Genomic DNA, 27,293 nt, shown 5'->3' on the forward strand with positions numbered 1-27,293 from the left:
TGACCATCTTTCTCTTCTCAGTTAAAGGTAACTCTAGTTTTTTAGTTGCTTAAGCCAAAAATTTTTGGAGTCATTCTTGACTCCTCTTTCTCTCGCAGCACACATTCCATCCATCAGCAAATCACATTGGCTCTACCTTTATAATATATCTAGAATCGAATGACTTCTCACCACTTCCACTGCTACCACCCTGGTCCATGTCAGCATCATCTCTCACCCGGGTTACAGCAGTACCTTACCATCTGGTCTCCTTTCTTCCACCCTATTTCCCCCTACATTCTGTTGTCGGCTTTAGCAGCCAGAGAGATCCTTTGAAAATATGTTTGGTCATGTCACTCCTCTGCTCAGAAACCCTGCAGTGGCTCCCTTTTACCGCTGATGACATCTACCAAAACTCCTTCCCTCTGTTAACTCCTGCTCAGCCCTTCTGATCTCGCTGGAGATCCTGGAACTGGGCAGGCCTGCTTCTGCCTCAGGGCTTTTGCATTGTTTCCTTTGCTTAGAACATTTTTCCTTTAGGTGTCTGCATGGCTCACTCCCTTGTCTCCTTTAATTCTTTGCTCAAATGTCACATGGTGAGGCCTTTCCTGACCACCCTATTTAGAATTCCAACACTCCTTATCCTCTTGCCTTACTTTGTTTTACTCATAGCTCCATTATTTAATATGCCATTATACGAATGCATTTTTAAAAAATAAAGTTATTTATTTATTTGTTTTTATTTTTGACTGTTGGGTCTTCGTTGCTGCGCATGGGCTTCCTCTAGTTGCAGTGAGCAGTGGCTTCTCTTGTTGCGGAGCACGGGCTCTAGGCACATGGGCTTACGTAGTTGTGGCACATGGGCTCAGTAGTTGTGGCTCACGGGCCCTAGAGCGCAGGCTCAGTAGTTGCGGCGCATGGGCTTCATTGCTTGCGGCATGTGGGATCTTCCCGGACCAGGGCTCAACCCCACGTCCCCTGCCTTGGCAGGCGGATTCTTAACCACTGTGCCACCAGGGAAGTCCTGAGAATTATTTCTAAAGTGCATTGATATATTACTCCCTATTTAAGCCCTCTAAAACATCCCCATTCCCTACAGGATGAAATCCAAACTCTGAGCATCGGGACACTCTAAAACAATCTTCCAACAGTTCCATATTAACTTAGAAAAAATTATAGTAAAGTAGAAAAAGGAAGAGAATTCTTTGTGGAATTTTTTGACCTTTCTCCAGTGAAATGTTTAACTATGACATATGTCTAATTAGGAATTCCATTTTTACATTTATTTAATTTTAATCTAAGTAGAAAGTATATATTGAAGACTAATGGTATATTGAATATACCCAAGCTTTCAGATTAGATGAGCATTTAGAAATTCAATATTCAATTCAATTCAATTAGTAATTAGAAAGTTTTCACTTCTAGGGTTTAGCAGCTGTGGAAAAAGTAGTGTGAAGACTAACTTTAATTTTTTTTTTTTTTTTTTTTTGCGGTACGCAGGCCTCTCACTGTTGTGTCCTCTCCCATTGCGGAGCACAGGCTCCGGACACGCAGGCTCAGTGGCCGTGGCTCACGGGCCCAGCCTCTCCGCGGCATGTGGGATCTTCCCGGACCAGGGCACGAACCCGTGTCCCCTGCATTGGCAGGTGGACTCTCAACCACTGCGCCACCAGGGAAGCCCTGTTTTTTAAATTTTAAATGGAGAGTAGTGGATGTCAAACATCAAGTATTTTTTTTCTTATAGTAAATTTAATGAGTGTAATGCTTAATGTTTTTATTTTCTCAAACTTCCTTTTACATTCTCCCAGAAAGTTGCTCATAGGTGCACATGCCCAACATTTTGCTTACAACTTCAGAGACTTTGTACCTCTGAAGCCCAGGTCCCAGATTGAGAACCGCTAAAACAAAGCATCCCCCATGAAGTTGCTCAGCAAAAGTTTTCCACTCGGAGCAAACATGGGTTATAGCAGAAAGTGTTGTCAGTCTATGAGGGACGATTGCTGATCATGGCTGTCTAAGTTATGAGGGGCTAAAAAAATAGCAGTTTAAAATTTTATACTTTTCACCTGTGTGGAGAAAGAGCGTGCTTTGTATTTCATACGATATTGGTAGCATAAAATAAATGTTTCTTAATGAAATTAACTCTGGTGACTTGGTTTTGGAGGAAATGATAAAAGCATAAATGTGCATGAAAATTCAGTTTTATAGGTTATGGGTTAAGGTGCTGGTTAAATTTTGCTTCAAGTTATGCTTATCAATTAAGAAACAGAATTTCGTTTTCTGGAGTTACGTTAAGAATGTTGCATAATTTCAAGACACAGAAGTACCAAGCAGGGACTTCCCTGGTGACGCAGTGGGTTAGACTCCACGCTCCCAATACTGGGGGCCCGGGTTCGACCCCTGGTCAGGGAACTAGGTCCCACATGCATACTGCAACTAAGAGTTCACATGCCACAACTAAGGGACCCGTGTGCCGCAACTAAGGAGCCCTGGAGCCACAACTAAGGAGCACATGTGCTGCAACTAAGGAGCCTGCAAGCCCACCTGCTGCTACTAAGACCCGGAGCAACCAAATGAATAAATTAGTTTTTAAAAAAAGAAGTACCAAGAAGCCTTGGTCTTAAGAAGCAGCCTCTTGCATTTAGAAAAGTCAGTTAAAAATTTCCAACTAGCGAAAAATGGTTGGATTCTGTATGTATTTTGAAGGTGAAGCCATTAGGACTTCCTGATGGGGTGTGGGAAAAGAAAAACAATGCATTTAGGATGATTTGAGGTACTTGACTGTAGCAACTGGGAGGATGGGTTTGTCATCAGCTGAGATCTTCAAGTAGATCAGGTTTGGGGGTGAGGGGCAAGATAGTTCAGAAAAAAAGAAACTTCTGATAAAAATCCTATCTTGAGATAAGTTGACATTCATCTGACATGTTGATATTTGGTTAATGAGGTCTAGAGAATGTAAAAGGCTGTGTTACTTTTAAATAGTTTCTGTTACCCATAGTAAAAGAATTATTTCAGGGGATTTCACTGTTAACCTATGAGTTACTCGCGTTTCTAACTCCTATGTTTTAGCGCTATGTCTGGAATGTGAAAGGTGCTCAGAAAATGTCAGTGTGGTGGATGGATAGTGTGTTGGTGGGTAACTTCCCCTGCAGCAAGTATCACCTGAACAGAGAAGCAGATGGAAAACAATCATTCCCATTTGTGAAGATCTGTGTCTGTCATAGATGTGTTGCGAGATGTTTGTATTAAACTTGTTCCTTCTGCCAAGAGATACTGTTCTTCCCCTCAAGAAATGGCATTATCTCCACTTACTAAAGACTTTGAGAGCATCTGTGAGTATCTAGCTACTACTTAAAATCCCTCAGAATCTGTGCATACACACAGAACAAGTCAAAAGACAACATCATGCAGGTCAGTTGGCTATTTTCTCTAGACAGCAGTTGACTGTCATGATGCAAGAGATTGGTGTAGCCCAGGTAGGGGAGATCGTGATGAGTTTTACTCTAAAATCTCCCGCTGCACTTTTAAAGAAGTGATAGATTGACCTTGTTCAAATATACACTCTGGATCACTGTGTTCTTTTGAAACTAGACCTTTGTTCATTACTAAGATCTATATTTTTCTTTTTCCTTCTCAATACTTTTATAGTGGCCATCCAGCTGATGCTACTAACTTCACTGAAACAGAAAAGGAGGTTCACAGCAAAAAAAAAAAAGGAGGTTCAGAAAGTCAAAGTACTAATGATCTTGAAAGTATCTAATAGGAGATCCTTACTGGGGCTGAATTTGCTTGTGATATCGACCCAGTGATTTTGGTTGAACGATTCCTTTTTATCCATTGTCAGTGCTCATTAATGTTGTCACCTGACAAATTTCTTCCCAGTGACTGGTTTTGCTGTGCTTCTTGTTGTCGTGGCTCTGATGTTCAGCTGACCCCACTTCATCTAGGAGTGGCAGGGTGGAGATGGTCACATGTTTGCTGGCAGTAGTCAGATGACAAGGCTGCTGGAAAAGGCTTAACCTGCCAAGACATATATCTAAGGCAGGGGACCAGCAAGGCTCAGATGTCAGCTTCAGACTGTTGATTTAGCATCTGGCCTTTGACAGGTTACACTGGCCAGCCAAGTCAGCCCCAGGCTTGAGCAAAACACTGTAGGATAAAGAATGGGATCTAATTAAATGGAGTGGAAATAATGTGAGAAAGATGGCTTTTTATATCCCATTCTAACCCTCTCTGCTTTTTCTTTGCTTTTAAAACTCTGCAGCTTCTTGGAGCTCCTGCCTTAAGAGGAGCTATACATTCCCCTTGCAATGTAAGAATCCTACCTGAGCATTTACTTCCCTTGAAGGACTGGTTAAGCCTTTAAATAGGTATGGGTTACTTGGGAAGTTTTTGCTTACCTGTAGAAACCACGCTGCTTACTGAAAGCATCACAGACAAGTAGTAAAGTTCAGGAGTCCTTTTTTCCTATATTTGGGAGGAAGAAAGAACTGTTAGGAATACTTGTCTTTTAATTGCAATACATATTTTAAATGTTTTTGCTGAAAGGGTTTAAACAAAGGCACCAACTTAGCGGGAGATGGAAAGCTCGCTGCTTAATGTGCCAACCCCGTCCAGCAGTTCCTACCACTGTTGATTAATGTCTTAACTTTTTTTTTTTTAATTCTAGTAAAGCAGACTTCACTCTACAAAAAGAAAAATCTCTCATGGAATTTTTAAACTTTCCCTGTTGAAATGTTTTAACTGTGATGTGTCTACTGAGGAGTTCTATCTCTCCATCTCTATTCCTAGTGTAAGTAGAAAATAAATGTTGAGGACTAATGGTGCATTGTATACAGCCAAGCTTTCAGGTTAAGATGAGCCTTTGGAAATTCAGTATTTAAGAACGTACACAGTCGGTTGCCAAAAATGTTAACACTACGGTGCAGACTCCTTCACTGAAGGACCCCACACCAAATACAGAAAACATCCTCTTTAGTGCCTGTGGGACCGGTTCCATCTGAGTAAGCAGCACGGTAAAACCTAAAAGGACAGCAGAACAGCCTCAGTTTACTGGGTTGAATTATCTCAGAAATACATTTCTCTTTTTTTTTATTGAAGTATAGTTGATTTACAATGTCTTGTTAATTTCTACTGTATAGCAAAGTGAGTCAGTTATACATATATTTGTTTCAAGTTCTTTTCCATTATGGTTTATCACAGGATATTGATTATAGTTCCTTGTTGTTGATCCATCCTATATATAATAGTTTGCATCTGCTAACCCCAAACTCCCAATCCTTCCCTCCCCCACTCCCCCTTCTCCTTGGCAACCACAAGTCTGTTCTGTATGTCTGTGAGCCTGTTTCTGTTTTGTAGATATACTCATTTGTATCATATTTTAGATTCCACATATAAGTGATATCATATAGTTGCTGCAAAATGGCATTATTTCATTCAGAAGTATACTCTTGAATGCAGACCCTAAATAGAAGGTGTTTCCTCATGTATCTATTGTGGAACAAAAGTGCTCAAAACCTAGCCAGGCTAAGGTTTTCCTTTGATCGAGGTCATGTGCTTACTATCGGCAATGCTAGTGATAATAACTGTGACAGTTTTTTTTTTAATTCCCCCATTATTTCATTTAAACCTTACAGCAAAACTGTGAAGCAGGTATTTTTATCTCCATTTTAGAAATGAGGGCAAGGAAGGTCAGAGAGAAGAAGTAGCTCCTGCTGTTGTGGGATTACTGTTTGAGCTGGCCTCCCACCAGGGAATTCTCTGGAGGCTCTTTCTAGAACCATGTTAAGGCATCCAATAACTTTTTTCACTTTATAAAAATTTAGACATAGTCTTAATTTAAAGTTCACATCACTCTTAAAAGTACATACAAAGGAAAATATAAGTAAAATATACTAGTTTAAGGTGTTCCTAAAACTTCAGCACATTTCAGAGTCCAACTCTTCTGTATCATTTTTTGACTTCAATTAGTTGAGGTCCCTGTTTTTCTACCTATATCATCTCCTTAGTAACTATTTATTGAATGAGTGGATAAATCTGATATTTTTATAACTGTAAAGAATTTTATAACATCAAAACAAAACATTAGTATTTAATTTAATTTGGGTTCATATTCAAGTTGTAGGATGACTAAAAGAGATACTAAGGAACTTTTTAAGAATTCACTTCAGGGACTTCCCTGGCGGTCCAGTGGTTAAGATTCTGTACTTCCACTGCAGTGGGGCACGGGTTCGATCCCTGGTTGGGGTACTAAGATCCCGCCTGCCGTGCGGCATGGCCAAAAACTAAAACCAAAGAGAAGAATTCCCTTCACCTGAATTCTAAATGTGAATTTCTTCTTAGGTTTCAGTCTTTGAGCTCTTGAAGAGCAAGAAGTCCTATTCTACCCATTTTTATTCTAGTAGTGTCTGGCAAATAGTAGACACTTAAAAGTGCCTGACAGAATGACTGCACACTTACCAATTGTGAAGAAAGTAAAGATGATATTACCAACCAGGTTGGTGAGGAGAGGTTGACTGCAGTATCGAGAAGATCTGGGCCTAAAAATCAATACCCTGGGTCATACATAAATTGATTACTTATTAGAAGAAATCCACGCTGTTAGTGTAACACCAGAAGGCCCTGATCCTTGAATTCTAATTGTGGCACTAGGTTCATTTGGCTCCAGGCAACTCACTCCTCTTAAGAACCTTGGTTACTTTACTGTGACTGCAAATTAATTAATGCTAGCATTAATAAAAATATTATTAAGAGTTACTAATATCTTAATTGGTGGACAAATAATGTTTACCATTTTTCTAATTCATGTTAATTTGATATTTTGGTGAAAAAGCATTTTGTGGAAATTCTGGAGTAAGGAAATATGCCCTACCACACACAAACCTCTTATAGTAGAAGCTGGCAAGTTTGAGTTAGGCTAATTACAAGGAGTGTCACGGTTTCCATTCCTTCCCCATCACTTAAGTTTTCAGATTTTTTTTTAGGATTTTTAGAACTGCAGTTGATTTTGAATGTATCAAATTGCATTTGCCTCGTTTGCCCGAAAAAGGTATTAACTGCCTTTTTCAGCCAAAACTACTTTCCAGCATAGAATCTGAAATAACAGGTCAGGTCATAATCTGGCTGAGTGTGCCTGTGTCACCCTCAGCCTTGCAGAAGTTAGCTAATGCTAGGCTGTTGGGACTGCTCTCTAGGGAATTTATAAATTGAAACGTCGGTGCTCTCGTTGTTTCCCATTTGACGACTTCTTATACTAGAAGAAATAACTGTTGACTAAAAGTTAAACTCAATCTGCCCAAATCCCAGCTCTCCTGGCTGTACTGAGATTTTTGACTCTTCGAAGAGGTGAAACAGGTGACTACCATTGATAATAGGGACAAAACAATGGGGCAGGCTGCAATTAAACACATAACAGGAATGGCAGAGGGCACCCGAGCCATCTCCACAGGTAAGACGTGCATGCTGAGCTGCCAGGGGAGGGGGTTGGCTGGAGAAAGAACTTACTTCAGCAGAACATAGAACTGGAGGGTCAGAATGGTGATCCCAAACAGGAACACTGTCACTTGGCTGCATGGGACACAGTGAGTTACATGATACATTACTTTTTCAGTGATAAAATGCCTTCAAGAAACCAAATTCAAGTTCTGTTTCACGAGAATGTTACATCAAACCACAGAAATAAAAGTTTTAAACATAGCAAAGATGAACTAAGATCCATCCCATTACAGCAAAATTATGTCTAATAATACTTTAGTAAGAATAATAGTAACCATTTATTGAGCTCCTACTATATCACTGTGATTACTGGTCTCTAAGGAATCTTGAGAACCTTGCTTTCTTATTTATTTGTTTATTTATTTAGTTATTGTGGCTGTGCTGGGTCTTAGTTGCGGCATGCGGGATCTTTAGTTGCAGCATGTGAACTCTTAGTTGCAGCATGTGGGATCTAGTTCCCTGACCAGGATCGAACCTGGGCACCCTGCATTGGGAGCATGGAGCCTTAGCCACTGGACCACCAGAGAAGTCCCTGAGAACCTTCGTTTCTTTACCATGGCTGTAAGTTAATGCCATAAGACAACCCACAAGCAATAGTAAGAATTATTAATATTCATAATTAGTAGACAAATGTGTCACATTTTTTATTCACTTTCTCATTTAATATGCACACAATCCTATGAAATGGGACTGTGGTTTCCCATTTTATAAATGAGGAAACCGAGGCTCAGAAACATTAAATGTCTAGTCTGAGGACAAACACCTAGTAGTAGCGAGCAGTAGAGCTACAGCAGAGGGTGAGCTACAGCATGGTTAGGACCCTGTGGCCCTGTACTGTGCTCGCTCTCCCCCCAGCCAGGTGGTTCACACTGAGTGAGTTAACGTACCTACCACAACTTACACAACCAAATGAGGTCTGTGGTTACCGCTCAATTTTGAAATTCTTTTGAGATTACACTTACATAGTTTCCACACATGTAGGAAAATGTTATTCCTTAACTAATAGTTCTACCTCTTTACTGTAAACTGTTATTCACCTTCATTTATTTTATTAATTGGATTTAGCACCGAATGACTTTAGGGTATTTGTAGAAATTAAATCTCCCCTCCAAAGACAAAGATTTACCCCCAGTGAAGGTACTCAAAACAAAAAGCAATTTCAAAATATACCCCCAGGGCTTCCCTGGTGGTGCAGTGGTTGAGAGTCCGCCTGCCAATTCAGGGGACGTGGGTTCGTGCCCCAGTCCGGGAGGATCCCACATGCCGCGGAGCGGCTGGGCCCGTGAGCCATGGCCGCTGAGCCTGCGCATCTGGAGCCTGTGCTCCGCAACGGGAGAGGTCACAACAGTGAGAGGCCTGCGTACCGCAAAAAAAAAAAAAAAATATGTATATATATACCCCCAGACTAAAGCAATGGCACACTGTTAGAACTAGAATATGGTTACATGTTTAAGGTTACTATTTTAAAAGGAATAGTGTCCCTTTAGAGGTGTAAATCTGAGAAGTTGTCAAGTCAATTGCATTAACAGTCGGTCAAAATAGATTTAATTATATTGAGCGTTCTGAAGTGTGACAAGAAAAGCCAAACAGTTTTTTTTTTAAGTTAATGTTTTAAAAACTGACTTAATGTTTACAAAATGTTTCATTAATGTTTACACATCAATGTTTTTGAAACTTAAAGTCAGTGATTTTAAAGTTGAAAATAAATTTTACTTCAACCTCAGGACAGCCTCAGGAAGAAATGAACTTTTTGCCACAGTGGGCTGACGAGGGGCACTTACAGCCTGAGCTGATGAGATCTTGGCAGCCAGCAGTGCAAGTGATAGGCTGTATGAGCCAGACAGAAGTGAATCATGGTGGCCCTGGTCCTTGAGCACCTGGAGCAAAAGGCAAGGAAGACCCAGAACAGTCCCGTTAGAGCTTCCAAACCTCCTCTACACTCATTCTTCACCTGCCGAGGCCCCCTTCCCTCCACACGAACCCTTCGGGGATTCGGAGGAAGTACTCTCCAATGGAGAGGGGCAGATCCTTGTTCTTTGAAAGCCACTCTAAGCTATGATAGATAGAAGCTCGCTGTAACCGAATTCTTCTATGGCTTTGAGGATCTAAAGTCTAAAGCTGGCTGTGTTAACAGTGAATTAATAGAACTGAGCTGGATATTTGAGACAGGTCATGAATGTGAAAAGAGAGAAAGCTTCCTTTAAGCTGAGAGATCAGCTTCCCCCAACCCCTTCCCCACCCCTTCCCTTGGGGAGGACCTGGAAACCTGAGCTCGCCCCCAAGGTCAGGGAGGGGCTTCAAGCTCTTTGTTCCATCCTTCCCTGCACAGCCAGCAGCTCCCAGGGGATCTGCACCTCCTGCTCTCAAGCTTACTGTTCTTCAGCTCACAGCTTAGTCCCCCTGGGGAGTGGTACCTGAAACTTGAGATGGGTGGGGCTGGAACTGACGCTGGACTCCAGCTGAATCAGGCCCCTCCACCACGGTCCTTGAGAGCATGCTCAGTAGCTGTCCAGATACCCTGATTTCCCTGTGGGCCCAGGGCCACTCCATAATACCACAGGTACTTTGCATGGGAATTGGGGGGGCAGATAAGGAGTGGGAGGGGGGGAACAAGCCCCAAGTGAATCCTGGTATCATCCTTGGGATGATAATTGAAAGGTAGGACATTTAAATCATTCTAACCAGTGAACTCATTTTTTTAATGCTGTGTGGAGCATTATTGACTCTTCTCTCCTTTATTTCCTATTAACAATTAGCAGTGTCCCTGTGATCCCTGCCACTGTTTGGAGTAGACCTCAAGTATTTATTGAATAAATGTTTCCTAATTTCCATTCCCACTGACTGTACTTAAATTGAAGCTTTCATTACTTTGTAACTGGCCTTCCTATCGTTTTGCCCCTTCCAGTTAATCCAATAGCATCACCATCATCAGTATTATCACTTTCCTCACAAATAACAGCTATCATTTATTTGGTAGCTGTTTGACAATGCATCAGGCACTGTCATAAGCACTTTGCCGTAACATATCATGATCTCTATTTTACAGTTGAGGAAACTTAAGACACAGAATTAAGTGATCAGGTCAAGATCATACAACCATATAAGGATTTTTAAACACTCATGTCACCTTATTTTTCTAGAGCATTGTTTTTCTAGAGCATTGTTTTTCTAGAACCCTGTTGTCACTCCATTGCTCAGAAACCGTCAAAGTTTCCTGTTGTCTAAGGAACTGAAGTTCACATTCCGCAACTCCTCAGCCAGAAGGGCTCATTTCCAATCTACACACCTCCAATTTATCTCAAATTTTTCTTTTTGGTGAGAGAGAACCTAGGAGTCAGGAAACCTAAATTCTAGCCCTGGTTCTGCCACTCACTAACTTTGTCTCACGCGAGCATAAAATCTGAGCAAAAGTAAGTTGGTCAGACTAACAATTGGGTCTGAACACAATTGGGCTACAAATAAATGGTCCTGATACAGGTCTTCTGAGTGTTGGCAAGGCTTACAGGTACACAGTGAGATGTTTTATAGCCTTAATTTCCAACTCATTCTCAACTTATTATTTCTTCGAGATGTTTGTAATAGTGAAAAATTAGATAAATCTAAATGACCAATGATAGATGATTAACTAGAAAAACTAAATATCTAACAATAGGTTATTATTCGGAACAAACTAAATGTCTTTGGCCATTTTTTGTTCTTTTATGGTGAGAATTAAATTATAATGTGCATGAAAAGTAGTTTGTAATTTAGGAAGTATCATATAAATGTTAGTTTACTTTTTTTTTTTTTGGCCGCGCCATGAGGCTTGTGGGATCATAGTTCCCTGACCAGGGATTGAACCCATGCCCTCAGCAGTGAGAGCTCAGAGTCCTAACCACTGGACTGCCAGGGAATTCCCAAATGTTGGTTTCTTTATTGTCATTCGTTATGTTTCAACTTTAATTATAAAAATACTTCAGGCTCTACAGGTGATTCCCTAAAAGTTCCCAAAACACTTTGAGCAATTTGGCATCCGGGGAACTCCTGAAAGTATTTTATTTATTGATAGTTAATAGGGAGTGTTTATTAAAGAAATAATTAGAACTGAGTGCTTTGAGTTGGAGATAGACAGCTTCACTGAGTCCCAGCACAATGAATGAAAAAGACCCCCACTATGCTGCATCATTATGGCATTTGGGATAAAAAGAACATGCTTCAGATCTTCCAAAAAGACAAAGCAGGTTACATGAAAAGGAACAAGAATCAGAATAGCACCAGACTTTCAACAGCAGTGTTCGGTGCCAGAAAACAATGAAGAATGCATTCATAATTTTAAAAGAAAATTGCAGCCTAGAATTCTCTCAGTTAAGGAAGAATAAAGACATTTATTTTATCTCCCATTTGCCCTTTATTATGAAGCTATTTGAGGATATGCTCCAGAAAAATTAGGAAGAAAAACAAGAAAGACAATGACATGGTTCTAAGAAATAGGGGATCTCCCTTAGGAGAGAGGTGAAATGTCATATTTCAGAATGACAGATGCACAATGGGTTAGAGATTTTCAGCCCAGATTAGAGAAAGAATTTCAGGAAAAAAGCCTCCATGAAAAAACAGATTCAGTAGAGTAATAATAGTTGATTGAACCATTTGAAATAAATTTTTTTTGAAGATCAAAAAGAGTTGAGGGACTTTCCTGGTGGCGCAGTGGTTAAGAATCCACCTGCCAACGCAGGGGACAAGGGTTCAATCCCTGGTCCGGGAAGATCCCATATGCCACGGAGCAACTAAGCCCGTGTGCCACAACTCCTGAGCCTGTGCTCTAGAGCCCGTGAGCCACAACTACTGAAGCCTCTGCGTCTAGAATCTGTGCTCCTCAACAAGAGAAGCCACCGCAATGAGAAGCCCGTGCACCGCAACAAAGAGTAGCCCCCTCTTGCTGCAACTAGAGAAAGCCCGCGTGTAGCAATGAAGACCCAACGCAGCCATAAATAAATAAATAAATAATTTTTTTAAAAAAAGGAGTTGAATTACAGCAACATGATATGCAACATAAATAATTGCTATATTCATAGTGTGTTTGTTACTTGCCAAAAGCAGCTTTATGTAGCATATGTGTATTGTCTCATTTAATTCTCACAATAATCATGAGGTAGGTAATATTATTTTCTCTGTTTTAAGACAGAAAAACTGGGGCAAAAGGAAGGTTAGGTTGCCCAAGGTCATCCAGCTCATGTAAGTATTGGAGCTGTGGTTTGAACCTGGACAGCCTGATTTCAGAGCAGGGGTTTGTAGCTGTTATGCTATATAGGCAGGAGGTTGGAGGATACTTTTTTTATGGACGCTGACCAATCCCAGGAGAAAGACCTGTAATACAGCCAAGTTACCATACAATGAAACCCACTATGCAGAAGCCCTACCTACCCACTTAGAACTTCCTATCAGCTCTTTGAAGGCAATATAAAATGTATCATTAATATTGGTAGAGAAATAAGAGAGCGTAATGCATTGGTGAAACAAGAACAGAATACCATAAAAAGGAACATTCAGAGGACAAAGGTCTAAAACATTGAGTATTGGGAATTCCCTGGCAGTCCAGTGGTTAGGACTCAGCACTTTCACTGCCGAGGGCCCAGGTTCGATTCCTGGTCGGGGAACTAAGATACTGAAAACCTTGAGATGTGGCCCAAAGGGAAAAAAAAAAAAACAGTATAATAGCAGAAATGAAAACCTCAATAGGTGGATTGGAGGATGAATTTGAGGATATTTAGAAATTAGAGCATGAAGGTAAGAGATGGAAAAGAGAAGAGAAAGGGTAAGAAAATTGGAAGACCAGTCCCGGTGCTTCAGCTCTAACTCTTAGGCATTTCCAAAGAGAACAGAGAAAATGGAAGGTAGAAAATCATCCATGAAATAACTCAAGGACATTTTATAGAACTGCAGGTTATGAGTTCTGAGATTGAAAGGGCCTGCTCAGGGCCCAGCACAATAGATGAAAATAGAGCCACACTGGAGAACATCACTGTAAAATTTCAGAACATTTGGGGACAGAGTTCTCGTAAGCTTCAAGGGAGAAATAATATAAGCCACATTAAAAGGATCAGAATTACTGGAAGTGACTTTGGATTTCTCACTGTTAGCACTGCAGTCTAGAAGCAATGCCTTCAGAATTGTGGGAGAAGGTGACTTTCAGCATAGACTAGAGATTCTGTCTATCTCTCCCCCCTATACATAATCTATGAGGATTAGCTCTCATACACCCTCACGACTCTCTCCCAAACTTCCCAAGTATATAACCTGAGTGTAATGGGGGTGTATGAGCTAATTTTCTTTGATCATGAGAGAAAGTAAATAGACACTCTTTGAATAAATTAAGAAATAATATTATAAGCACATAATATAGAATTACGATAGATTCGACCAGAAGAAATAGCTGAAAAAGTTAAAAGTGGTCACCTCTTAGGGACTTGGTTGGAGGGGTTGGTGGGTGAGATATGGCCAATGACTGTTGCTTCCATTATGGGCCTTTTGTCACCCTACGATTTCAAATCTATATACGTGAATTCGTTTAATTAAAAAAAATTTTTTTTAATTTGTTTAATTTATTTTTTGGCTGCGTTGGGTCTTCGTTGCTGCCCACGGGCTTTCTATAGTTGCAGTGAGCGGGGGCTACTCTTCATTGCGGTGCGCGGGCTTCTCATTGTGGTGGCTTCTCTTTTTGCGGAGCACGGGCTCTAGGCGCGTGGGCTTCAGTAGTTGCAGCATGTGGGCTCAATAGTTGTGGCTCGTGGGCTCTAGGTGCGTGGACTTCAGTAGTTGCGGCACACAGGTTCGGTAGTTGTGGCTCATGGGCTCTAGAGCGCATACTCAGTAGTTGTGGCGCATGGGCTTAGTTGCTCCGCAGCATGTGGGATCTTCCCAGACCAGGGCTCGAACCTGCATTGGCAGGTGGATTCTTAACCACTGCGCCACCAGGGAAGCCCTAATAAAAAATTTTTAATAAAATTTTAAACTCAGTTGCCTTGCATTACTTCATTAGGGTTATGGAAGGATCAAATGGAATAACTGATATGGAAAAGAGTTTGTCCGTTGTAAACTGTTACTCAGTTGAAAGTGATAACATGACCATGTTGACTAAGAGGCAAAATACGGTTTTGAAGGACGGGTTGTTGGGGAGTTATATTTGGTGGATGATAATGTCATTGTATCTGTTAACCCGGCCACAATAGTGCAGTTGCAAAACAAACATTCATTTTTGCTCATGAGTCTAGGCTCAGCTTGTGGGTTTGCTGATCTGATCCAGGCTCAGCTAATCTCACCTGGACTTGCTCGTGCATCTAAGCAGATTGTCTGGGGTTTGGATGGTATAGGATGGCCTCAACCACATAGCTGATGGTCAGCTGTCTGTCAGCCGGAGTACCAGCTCTCTCCTGCAAGTTCTGTCATCCTCCAGCAGGCTAGCCTGGGTTTGTTTTCAGGTCAGGGGCAGGAGTCCAAAAGAGAGTGGGAGTGTACAACACCTCGAAGGCCTAGGCTCAGAATGGGAACACTTTCCCATGTGCCACATTGTTTGGGCCAAAGCAAGTCACAAAGGGTGCGAAGGAGATTCCATCCCTTTATGGTAAGAGCTGCAAATTCACATTGAAAAGGAAGGATGGAGAAAAGGGGCCATTTTTGCAATTCACCCAGCATAGTCAGTGAAGCTAACTATTTATTCCACCTCTTTGGAATGAGAACATGGAAAGACATCAGAAGCCCTGTAACTGAACTTACTTTCTTTTTCCTTTGTAGACAATAAGAGAGGTGTCAGAGTTTTCCATTTAGATCTACAACTTCAAATTCTCAGCATGGAAAACTCAGAGAAGACAGAAGTGGTTCTCCTTGCTTGTGGTTCCTTTAATCCTATCACCAATATGCACCTCAGGCTGTTTGAGCTGGCCAGGGACCACATGAATGGAACAGGTAGGAAGAGTAGCCAAAAGCAATGATGGGGTTCAGGATGCACTGCCCTACAATACAGCACTTTGGCATATTGGATATTTTAAGCGGAAGGACTTTGATAAAACAGCAGAGGCAGGAAGGTCACTCTGGCCTCCTCCCTCCACCCCTCTTCCCTGAAGCAGATCGTAAAACGTTCACGTGAGAGGTGCTCTCCCTAAACCCGGAGAAAAGGAGCATCCTTATCTCTGAAGACAAAGGGAAGTCAAGCAAACATTCTTTGGTAAATTCCCCTGAGTTTTCTACACTTACCTTGTACTCTTTGCCCTATCGTATTCCGCCATGACTGTTTACCCTTCATCTAATCTAGCATAAAAATACAGTAAGTCCCTTATATAGAACAAGTTCCGTTCCAAGAGTGAGTTCATAAGTCCAATTTGTTTGTAAGTTCAACAGAGTTAGCCTAGGTACCCAACTAGCACAATTGGCTATATAGTACTGTACTGTAATGGGTTTATAATACTTTTCACACAAATAATACATAAAAAACAAGCAAACACAAAAAATAAAACATTTTTAATCTTACAGTACAGTACCTTGAAAAGTACAGTAGTACAGGACAACAGCTGGCATACAGGGGCTGGCGTCGAGTGAACAGGCAAGAAGAGTTACTGACTGGAGGAGGGAGAGGAGGTGGGAGATGGTAGAGCTGAAGGATCGTCAGCAACAGGAGACGGAGGGCGAGCTGCAATGTCACTCATGCCTGACGCTGATGGCACAGGTTCTGGTTCCTTGGTTCCTTGTTGGATTCAATTCCATCTACCGTCTTGAAAAAACAATCTAGGTAGTAGCTCTTTTTTTCTCATCATAGATGACTTGGTAGCCCTGGATTGCATTCTGAACGGCTGCTGCAACCTTCGTGTACCGTTCTTTGTTCAGGTCCTATGCCTCAATAACTAACAGTGCCGCCTCAAATAAAGAAAATCCCCTTGCCATTTCCTGAGTCGTGAATCTCTTCAGTTACTTCTTCCTCTCCTCTCTCTTTGTCCTTTCTCTGGGCCTCCAATTCCATCACAGCTTCATTAGTAAGCTCCTTGTGTTGCACAGTTCAGTGAAGTCGTCCTCTTGGAAATCTAGCTAGAAATAAAGATACTATACTACTGTACCCTTACAGTACTGTACAGTAAAGTACACAAAAGCACAACCACTTGTAGAGGATGCGGTGCACGTGACAGTGTACGCCAGACATGTTAACTAACTTATGTGATTGGACATGCGAACACACGTTCGCATCTTTGAAAGTTCGCAACTCGAAGGTTCATATGTAGGGGACTTACTGTACTTAGGTTTAACTGTTTCTTGGAGTCTTCATTTCCTTATGAAGGCTCCTGTGTCACATATATCTTACATTATGTAAATTTGTATGCTTTTCTCCTGTTAATCTATCTTTGTCAGTTTCACACCCCGCCAGGGACCCTAAGAGGGTCGAGGAAAACTTTTTCTCCCCTACATACACACAGATTTATTTTGTTTTGTTACATAAGTGATCATGCTGTGTGCTGATAGGTGGATGGGTGTCCAAACTCACTAATGATCAGGGAACTAAAATAAAAAATGAGATATATTCTCCCCATCACATTGACACAAGTTTTGAAACTTGATAATGTCAAATACCAGGTGTTGGGAAGGAATGGGCTCCTGTGTATACAAATAGATTAAGGCTTTTTACAAGGCAGTTTGGCAACATCCATCAAAATGTAAACTGCTGAGGCATGGGGAGTCCGTGTTCGACGGGTACAGAAATGTCACTTGGGGAAGTTGAAAGAGTTCTGGAGATGGACAGTGGTGATGGTCGTGCAACATGTCCCAGTACTGTACACTTAAAATAGCTTAAATGGTAAATTTTATGTATATTTTACCACAATTAAAAGTAAATAAATAAACCTGGATCCCTGTGAAAAAAGGAGGAGGGGGGAAATCTGTGATTATGAAACCATATTGATGATATTTCCTGTGCATAAAATCTAATTTGTTATAATACCTCATATCAAATCTGCTTTCTTTACCCAGGGAAATATGAAGTTATCAAAGGCATAATTTCTCCCGTCGGCGATGCATATAAGAAGAAAGGACTCATCTCTGCCCATCACCGAGTTATCATGGCAGAACTCGCCACCAAGAACTCAAAATGGTTGGAAGTTGATACATGGGAAAGTCTTCAACAGGATTGGATAGAGACTGCCACGGTGCTAAGGTATCCATGGTGCAGTCAGCTTTGCCATGCCATTGCTGTGTGAGGTTATCACATGGTAACAGGGTGTGGGTGGTGCTCAGCCTTTATGGCTGTCACTGTGTTTTGAGATGTTGCACACTTGTTAACTGTATATCCCTATTAAAGAATAGAGGAAGCACACCTGGCCTGTCTGTGCCCCAAGTGAGAAAGGTAAAGTTGTAAGATGATGTTACTGTGGTCAGTCTTCTTAAGTATAAAAGAGAGAGGCAGGTAATTTAAGGAAGAGAAGCCATGATGCTTGATCACGGAGAGAGCTGGTTTTGGGAGCTGCTTCCCTGACAGCATATGGGGGTTGTCACAAATCGCCATGCTCAGAACGCTGAAACAGCTCCAGTTTAAGGGTTCAGAAACCAGAGTGAGTAACATCTAATTATTGCTGAATGTTCTCTTGAGCATAAAACACCAGGACTTTTGGAAAAACCTGTCTAATGTCTGTTCTTAGGGTTCGAACCTTCTGGTTCTAACCATATCAGTTAGGCTTATGACAGGAAATAGAAACCACTCTGAGCATTTTAAGCAGAAAGGGATTTTAGGTGCTCATGCAGAAATGTTGAAAGGGCTGGAAGAGTAGAAGTGGTGGCTTGTTTCAAGGTCATGCCTCCTTAACTGCAGTTGGAGTCAGGAAAGTGTTCCTGCTTCTGCTGCCAACGATGCTGCTCTTAAACTGTCCCAGTCTATAGGGTCTGGCCACCACGCTGACATGGTAAGAGATTACTTGTCGGGGTCCAGTATATACTTGTTTGCTTTTTATGTATTATTTGTGTGAAAAGTATTATAAACCTATTACAGTACAGTACTATATAGCCGATTGTGTTAGTTGGGTACCTAGGCTAACTTTGTTGGACTTAAGAACAACAAAGTCCAACTTTGTTGGACTTATGAACGTGCTCTCAGAAGGGACCTCATTGGTATTTAGGGGACTTACTTTCTGTAATCAATGTTAATGCTTGTTTTTATGACACAGACACATACAGCTTAGAATAGTAATAGCTACCATTTGCTGTGCTCCCAGGATTTTCCTTGCTTTCCATTCTTGACAGCCAGAGCCCAGGGCTGCCATGCCATATCCTAGCCAGCATCCGTTCTGACCCAGCAGTACTATGTGTTCGAAGGCATCCATTCTGAGTAGTTGGGCATCGTACCTGTGGTTAAATGTGTTTAACAGCTCCCAACCTTTAACATTGCATCAGAGGCTCTTAGGCATCTCCAGAGGGATGACGTTTCGGTTGAGCATAGTGAGAAAGAGAAATGTTCTATTGCTTTGTTGCTTTATAGACACCATCAAGAGAAACTGGAAGCCAGTAGCTGTGATCAGCAGCAGGGCTCACCTGTACTGGAAAGGCCTGGACGGAAGAGGAAGTGGGCTGAACAAAGACAAGATTGTAGTCAAAAGAAATCACTAGAGCAAACAAAAACAAAAGGTCTGTATGTTTTGCCAGGACTTAACAATGATAGCTGATAAGACTCTAGAGCTGAGCAAGCCCCCTTTGTATTTTACTTTCATATTCAGTATGTGTGGGTGCCTGGAAAATGCCCCTTGTTAGTTTTCTTTTCTTTTTTTTTTTCCCCTTTTGCTGCACTGCACAGCTTGCGGGATCTCAGTTCCCCGACCAGGGATTGAACTCAGGCCATGGCATTGGAAACCCGGAATCCTAACCACCAGGCCACCAGGGAATTCCCCACCCCTTGTTAGTTTTATGATGGAAGGAGGGGAGAGTCAGAGGCACCCTGAGCTTATTTATCCTGCAGGAGGTCAACCTTAACTTTTGAGGGATCCTGGATCTCTTTTTAGAGAATCTGAATGTGATAGAAACTATGAACCCTCTAGCCAGAAGAACACACATACGCATTCATTTTGATGCAGAGCGTTATTAAAAAGGCAAACCCTGGGACTTCCCTGGTGGCGCAGTGGTTAAGACTCTGCACTCCTAATGCAGGGGGCCTGGGTTCGATCCCTGGTCCAGGAACTAGATCCCAGATGCATGCCGCAACTAAGAGTTTGTATGCCACAACTAAGGAGCCTGTAAGCTGCAGCGAAGAAGCCCGCCTGCCACAACTAAGACCCGACACGACCAAATAAATAAATAAATATTTTTTTAAAAAAAGAAAAAAAGGCAAACCCTGAAGCTCTGTTTTCTTCTTCTTCCCAGGTGTGCCAAAGGTGAAGTTGCTGTGTGGAGCAGATCTCTTGGAGTCCTTTGGTGTGCCCAATCTGTGGAAGTGTGAGGATATCACCAAAATCGTGGGAGACTATGGGCTTATATGTATTACTCGGGCTGGAAATGATGCTCAGAAATTCATCTATGAATCCGACGTGCTGTGGAAACACCAGAACAACATTCACCTGGTGAATGAATGGATCACCAATGACATCTCATCCACAAAGATCCGGCGAGCCCTCAGAAGGGGCCAGAGCATTCGCTACTTGGTACCAGACCTTGTCCAGGAATATATTGAGAAGCATAGTTTGTATAGCTCTGAGAGTGAGGAGAGGAATGTTGGGGTGATCCTAGCTCCTTTGCAGAGAAAAACTGCAGAAGCTGACACATGAGAAATTCTCCAGCATGGTATTGTGGACTTTCCTTTTGGGAATTTGAAACAGTGTGGGTGTTAGTAAATGGGGGAAGGAATTGTGATCCTCTTTAATAAATTAAAGTTTAAAAGGTTGGTAAAAATCAGTAGTAATTTAAAATCAGGTTTATCTTTATCAGAAGTTACTAAGGTGAATGATTTCAATTTTTTTTTTAGGAATATACAAATCCCTTTATCTTTAAAACAAGAGATTAGTAGCAGAGCTAATTGTAGAAGAACATTTAATATACAAATCCCTTTATCTTTATTTTTTATTATTATTATAAATTTATTTATTTATCTTTGGCTGCATTGGGTCTTCGTTGCTGTGCACGGGCTTTCTCTAGTTGCGTCGAGCTGGGGCTACTCTACGTTGCGGTGCGTGGGCTTCTCATTGTGGTGGCTTCTCGTTGCAGAGCACGGGCTCTAGGCGTGTGGGCTTCAGTAGTTGTGGCACGTGGGCTTCAGCAGTTGTGGCTCGCGGGCTCTAGAGCGTAGGCTTCAGTAGTTGTGGCACGTGGGCTTAGTTGCTCTGTGGCATGTGGGATCTTCCCGGACCAGGGCTCGAACCGTGTCCCCTGCATTGGTAGGTGGATTCTTAACCACTGCGCCACCAGGGAAGTCCCCTGTTTATCTGTAAAACAAGAGATGTGTAGCAGAACTAATTGTAGAAGAACCTTGTAGAAGAACATTCAATCAAACTAACTACAAAAAGAATTCAAAAAAGACATCCTGGCTTTACCACAGAAAGAGAAGTAAAGTGTGAAAAGTAAAGAGACCATTTAAGATCCTAATTTTAGTTACGAAAGGAACGAACATTTTATGCATGCCTTTTTTCCTGGGCAGCGCTCACTCAGGGTGGCCGAAGAATTCTTAAAATAGTGATCTTGTAAAATGCATCACTGATCAGTCATCTCCAGCTGTGCAAAATACCGGCTGTGAAGTCCTGGCAGAAACTACGCCAGGAGCTGGTTCTCTCCAGCACACATCAGAAGGCCAGTGAAGCTTTGCTAGGCACGCTTAACTGCAGCCCCACCTGTAGAGGCAGGGAGAGGGGTCTGAGCCCTGGAATGTTTAGAAAGTTACACGGGTGTTTCTGATGCCCACGAGAGGCAGGGAGCCTCTGCCTTCCCCACGTTATGCACAGATTCTCTTAGCACAGCCCTGTTGTGGCTCCTGGTCCAGCCCTGGCCATCTGCCATCTCTGTATAGAAGGGATGTCGTGCTAACCTGACGCAGAGAGAACCACAGAGAATGAGAGATCTCACTCAAGGATTTTGTGAGGTGTGAATGCTCTTAGCCTTTACTGGTAGCTTAATCAGATGGTGAAAGGACACGAGAAATGCCGCACTGGACCAGCCCAGCAGTTCCTCTTTCTTTTTGTGGCTGCGTTGGGTCTTCGTTGCTGTGCGCGGGCTTTCTCTAGTTGCAGCGGAGCGGGGGCTACTCTTCATTGTGGTGCGCGGGCTTCTCATTGTGGTGGCTTCTCTTGTTGCGGAGCACGGGCTCTAGCCGCGCAGACTTCAGTAGTTGTGGTATGTGGGCTCAGTAGTTGCGGCACACAGGCTGTAGAGCACCGGCTCAGTAGTTGTGCCGCATGGGCTTAGTTGCTCCGTGGCATGTAGGATCTTCCCGGACCAGGGCTCGAACCCGTGTCCCCTGCATTGGCAGGCAGATTCTCAACCACTGCACCACCAGGAAAGCCCCCCAGCAGTTCCTTTAGCTCAGAATTTTGGTTCCTGATGAGTGGCTTGTGGAAGAAATCTCCACAGCCTCAATCTAAAACTCTCGAGTTTCTGAAGACCCCTGCTGGTTCTATTCCAGCCCACTGTGAACCTGCCATTTGTGGATTTAAGCAGAAAAAGAGTCTGTTTTCTTATACTTTTTCTCTTCTTGTCCTTTTGTAGGAACTTTACCCAAAGTAGAACACTCAAATAATAATTGAAGTCATAACGTTATGTTAAAAACACAAACTTGTTATATGGTTTGCTACTGATTAAAATTTTGTGGAAGTTTTACCAATTAATAAAACAAAAAGACCAGAAATAGCTTTTTCTAGAATAGTTTTATGGTTCATGAAAATCACTCTGTGATAGAAAGAGGACTAAAGTTAAATTTCTAATGAAAGTAGAATAGGGACTTCCCTGGTGGCACAGTGGTTAAGAATCCACCTGCCAATGCAGGGGACACGGGTTCGAGCCCTGGTCTGGGAAGGTCCCACATGCCGCGGAGCAACTAAGCCCGTGCGCCAGAATTACTGAGCCCTCGTGCCACAACTATTGAAGCCCGTGTGCCCTAGAGCCCGTGCTCCACAACAAGAGAAGCCACCGCAGTGAGAAGCCCGTGCATGGCAGTGAAGAGTAGCCCCCGTTCGCCGCAACTAGAGAAAGCCCACGCGCAGCAACAAGGACCTGACGCAGCCCCCCAAAATAATAATAATAATTTTAAAAGAAGAAAGTAGAATAATTTACCTTTACATACCTACATCTAATAATTTACATTTCATACCTACACCACTCTAAAGGATTTATACCTCTGTAGGAGAAAAAAATGTACTTATACCTGTGCAGTTAGATAGTCAGATCTGAAGCCACCATTTAAAAAAGGAAAATGTTAAATAAACTTGGCAAATGTAAATTCTACAGCTCGTGGCTTATTCTTATAAAGTCAACAGGCCGACTTCTCAAAGACGGAGGAGAGCAAAGCCTGGCACCCAATAGCTTCAGTCTCTTATCTGCTGAACAAATGCAAGGTTATAATCTCAGATTGTAGAGATGAGGATCATTCTTCCACTCCTCAGCTTTTCGGAGTTTAAGAATTGTAGCAGTACTGAAAAATAACAATCTAGAAACAGATGAAGTTATCAAAATGTAACTTTGATTTCTTCTCCTGGAAAACTACACTTAGTTTATATGAACTGTGTGTGGACTGCAGGAAGTTTCCAGTGCTAGAAACTTCTTTTCTACTTTGATGCCTTCCTGCCTAGAAGTGCTCACAGTCTGCTTAGCTGTGAGTATATTGACCTCAGGGCCCACTGGGTAAGGCATGTGGGGACCCTCCCAGGAGACCTGGTAACAGTGAAATGATCCTATTGTTGTGCTATTTATGGATCAACAACTTTGTACATGGAAGGAGCTGCTTGCCTTTTTGTCCCAGTACCAGGATGCTGCTAATGCCACAAGGTAATAACATAGTTTAGGGTATCCTTAAGGACAGAACTTCCTCTTTGGATAATGAAATAAGACAATGAATTTCACAAGGGAATAAATATCAGTAACTGTTGTGGCTTCTGTTGAGGAAGAGGGGAAAAATGCCATTGTTTGTTCCCTGCCATACCTTTTTCATACTTGGCTCTTGTAATGTGAATTTAAGAGTTTAGGAAGTGTGTAGAGCTGGTGTTTTGTTTGATGCTGGTGTTTTTTATGTGTTGTACTCCCTTACCTCTTACATTGTCTAATTTGAAGCAGCAAAAGAACGTTCAGTAGAAGTCCTTTACTGCAGCTTCATTCAGCTGAGCCTACAGCATATGGGGAGATCTGTGTTGTTGTTTGCCTGGTAAGTGGACAAGTGTGAACAGCACTTGTTAGCAGTTCCTTGGAACTGGGGCACTGAATGCCTAGTGCGATTGAGCCAAGGGGGTGATTTAGCCTCATCTTCTGGGTCAAAGGATGCTCTTTCTTTTCCTGCCCCCTTGAGTATCTCACTACAGGGTAGAAGGAAGCATCCCCCCAAGGTCAGCATGCACAGCAGTGGTGGGGCTGCTGTCATCCTTACCCCACCCTCTCCAAGTCACTTCTCTGGGAGCCCGGAAGTTGCTATATTATGAAATGGGCTCCTTTGACATTTATTTCTGGGTGCCACGGGACATCCATTCCTCCACCATTCTCATAATTACTCCCAAAGGCCTCTTGATCTAAAATGTTCACCATAGCGTCCACCTAACTATGAGAAGGCATAGACAGTATCCATCTCTAAAATCTGTACCTGGTTCACCAGTGGTGCTGTTTGAACTTAATAATGTCAGCACTTATTGAGCACTTAATAATTGTGCCCGGCATGTGCTAACATGTGCCTTATATCATAAGGGAAATGGGCACAATTAGGTGACTGGTGTGAATGGCAAAACTGAAGCTTGAACGAGCAGTTTGTCTTCAGAACCTGTGCTCTTAACCTCTTTACTCCTTGTGTAATGTATTACTTTTCAAAGAATGAGGTTTTAGTCAAATCTTGAAATTTGCATCCACCCAAAGTGGATAAATACAAATAAATAAAACTTTCAACAGTATGGTAGTCTGATGGTGATGCCTGATGTGTTCAGTCCATACAGATGGACTAAGTGTTAACTCGCCATCGAGTTGAACTCGCCCAGTGTTAGCATTTCCTTGGAACTGGGGCAGTGGATGCCCAGTCAGAGGAAGGAGGGGTATGAGCCGCAGTTCACTCTTAACCAACAAAAAGAGGAAGAAGGGCACCCAGCTGCCCATGCTGGTACCAGAACATCACCCTGCAGCCCTGTTGCCTGTGAGTCAGCAGAAGAAGCTTCTGCCTGGGAGGCGGGTTTCTAGCTCCAGGCATGTCAGTCAGCCTATGGGGGCAGTCACTTGTCTCTCAGATTCCCTTTCTGTAAACAAAAGTGATGTTTTTTTGTGTTTTTTTTTTTTTGGCCGCACCGCAAGGTTTGTGGGATCCTAGTTCCCGGACCAGGGATCAAACCTGAGTCCCCTGCATTGGCAGCACGGATTCTTAACCACTGGACCGCCAGGGAAGCCCCCAAAACAATGATTTTTGAGGCCCCTTCCGGCTCTGAAATGTTGTAGCCCTGATGGAGAGTTGCCACTCACACTGGCTTCTCACCACTCTGAGCTGCCACCTGTCCCCACCCTTCTGCATGACCAGGAAGTAGTTCTCGGAACACTCATCACTTGAGGTGCTAAAGGGAGCACCCTTCAGCACCTGTCAGCAGCCTCTGTCGCCAGGCTGCTTGCAGTTAGGGAGGGCGGGCAGAGAAATGCTGCATTTGGAGCGTCAGCAGGGAAGTCTCCAGAGCCACTCCTGAAGGCTTCCTCAAAATGAGTGCCCAGAGGTCCTGTAATCAGGAAACCAGGACAGAGGGTGTTCCAGGTGGAGCTCCTTATACTACAAACTATTTGTCACTTATCTGAAATTTGAGGAGTCCTGTTTCTGGTCTGTTTTTTTTTCCAACTCCAGCAACTTTAGGCAGGAGGAACAACCTAAGAGGAGTTATGGAGAAGAACAGGCGTGTGACTATGGGCTTTAGCAAGGAAACCAGCCTGACCAAGGCCAGGCGTGTGGGGTGGGATGTGGCGGCTCATAGGAGAGGAGCTTGGAAGGGTCCAGGTAGGGTTTCGGGCCTGCTGCAGTGGCGCCGGCACATGGTGGGAATTCCCATTCTCTGTTGTGGCTCCTCCTGAGGGACGATGGCCCTCCTCCCGCTGAGGGGACTTCAGTGCTGAGATTCTGATCCATTTCTGCCTCAAGCGTCTTACAAGTCTGAATGATACAGCAGACAGTGTGTCCCAAATCAAGTTAAACTGCCCGATAAGTTTTTCCAAACCAGTGAGTATCATGACAACAATTACATTTTAAAACATTAGGGAAATTTTCAGACATAGGTTTAGTGATAAAAGTATAACGAACCCCTGTGTATCCAGGTCTCATCCCTGGAACTACACCGAGCTCCCTGACGGTGTTGCCTCCTGCGTTAGGGAGGGGAGGTATGGATAGGGTGAAGTTTACTACTGTCCACACCATTCTTTGCTGGACCAGTATCAGACTCCATCAAGTGTCCCTCATCATTCCCATCCATTACTGTCTAGGAGAAGCAGTGCTTGTACACAAGCTTAGGACCTCATCTTTGCTCTAATTTTATGGTTTACTTTGCCAGTATCAAACAGAAGGAAGGAAAGGGCTCAAATTTGGCCAGATAACTTTCTTTTTCCTTTCGAGAGATAACTTTGGTCTTAGTCTAGAAGAAAGATCTTGAAATTGCAGAGGGGAAAATGATTCCTCCTCCCATGGGCAAGTCCAGGCTATGTCCACTTCAACTAAAATTCAACCCTCTCCCTAATAGATGGCCCTTGCTCAAGCTGGCCAAAAGCCATACCAACCAGCACAATTGCTAGAACTATTATTAGTTTATTTCTGTGACTTTCATTTTCAGGCCAACATTTAGAACAATCAGATTTTAAGGATAGGAAGGAAATGTGATTTCTCCATGTCCTGTTCCTTTAGTCATCCGGAATTTAAACAGGTTTCATGCTCCAGAAATCTGGTCAGAGTTCTTAGTTCTGTGCCCTTTACGTGGCAAAGTATATCTAATCCCAGGACTTGATATCATCCTGTCATGTTCCACTAAAGGAATCAATGTTTCATACTTATGAGAATCAATACCCTCATGTGAGCAGGGCAGTGCCACTATGGTTTCCTCAATGAAAATGGTATTTCTCCTTTGGAAAGGTCATAGCCATTCAGTCAACAAACATTTATTAAGCACTTGCCAGGCACTGTACTAGGCACTGGGGATACTATAGAGGTGAATAAGATGAACATGGTCTCTGCCCGTGACATCTTAAGGAAAAAGGTAGTCAGTAAACAAAGCAAGAAAAGATGATTATGGATTATGATAATTATGAAGGATATAAGCAGAGATGTGATACAGAGTAAATGTATATCAGAAGGCTGTTCTGAAAAGGTGACTCAGATTTTTGAAGAGATCCAAATATTTCTCTGTTCAACTTCTAAACTAATGGAAAAATAAGACAAAAGAAACAATAAGTGGAGAACCAAAATAGCACCTTTTTTGCCACACCTCGAGGCTTGCGGTATCTTAGTTCCCAAACCAGGGATCAAACCAGGGCCCCGGCAGTGAAAGTGCCGAGTCCTAACCACTGGACCACCGGGAATTCCCAAAATAGCACCCTCATGACTGATAAAGTCCAGGTTAGGAGTTGTAGCTTCGTGTGAGGGTCAAAAGAGGGATTGGTAACTGTGACAGATGGTGTTTTCCAAGCTGGCTATTATG

At 42.5% G+C, this 27,293-nt stretch overlaps 1 protein-coding gene across 8 annotated transcripts in view; it reads left to right on the top strand.

Moving 5' to 3' along the window:
* The window catches only part of NMNAT1 (nicotinamide nucleotide adenylyltransferase 1), a 28,229-nt gene extending 3,693 nt beyond the window's left edge, over positions 1-24,536 (top strand). For 4 of the 8 annotated variants that reach the window (XM_067719618.1, XM_067719608.1, XM_067719650.1 and 1 more), the window contains 4 exons: positions 15,241-15,411; positions 17,458-17,641; positions 18,956-19,101; positions 19,831-24,536. In XM_067719618.1, coding sequence (XP_067575719.1) covers positions 15,297-15,411; positions 17,458-17,641; positions 18,956-19,101; positions 19,831-20,231 — 846 coding nt within the window. In that variant the 5' untranslated portion in view covers positions 15,241-15,296 and the 3' untranslated portion in view covers positions 20,232-24,536. Of the gene's footprint in view, positions 1-4,648; positions 4,772-7,937; positions 8,035-15,240; positions 15,412-17,457; positions 17,642-18,955; positions 19,102-19,830 lie in introns of those variants that run through there. The other 4 variants (XM_067719598.1, XM_067719642.1, XM_067719625.1 and 1 more) reach the window with 2 other exon arrangements.
* The last annotated feature ends 2,757 nt before the right edge of the window (positions 24,537-27,293 follow it).

This window comes from Pseudorca crassidens, chromosome 2, assembly GCF_039906515.1.
Source record: "Pseudorca crassidens isolate mPseCra1 chromosome 2, mPseCra1.hap1, whole genome shotgun sequence".
Lineage (NCBI taxonomy): Eukaryota > Metazoa > Chordata > Mammalia > Artiodactyla > Delphinidae > Pseudorca > Pseudorca crassidens.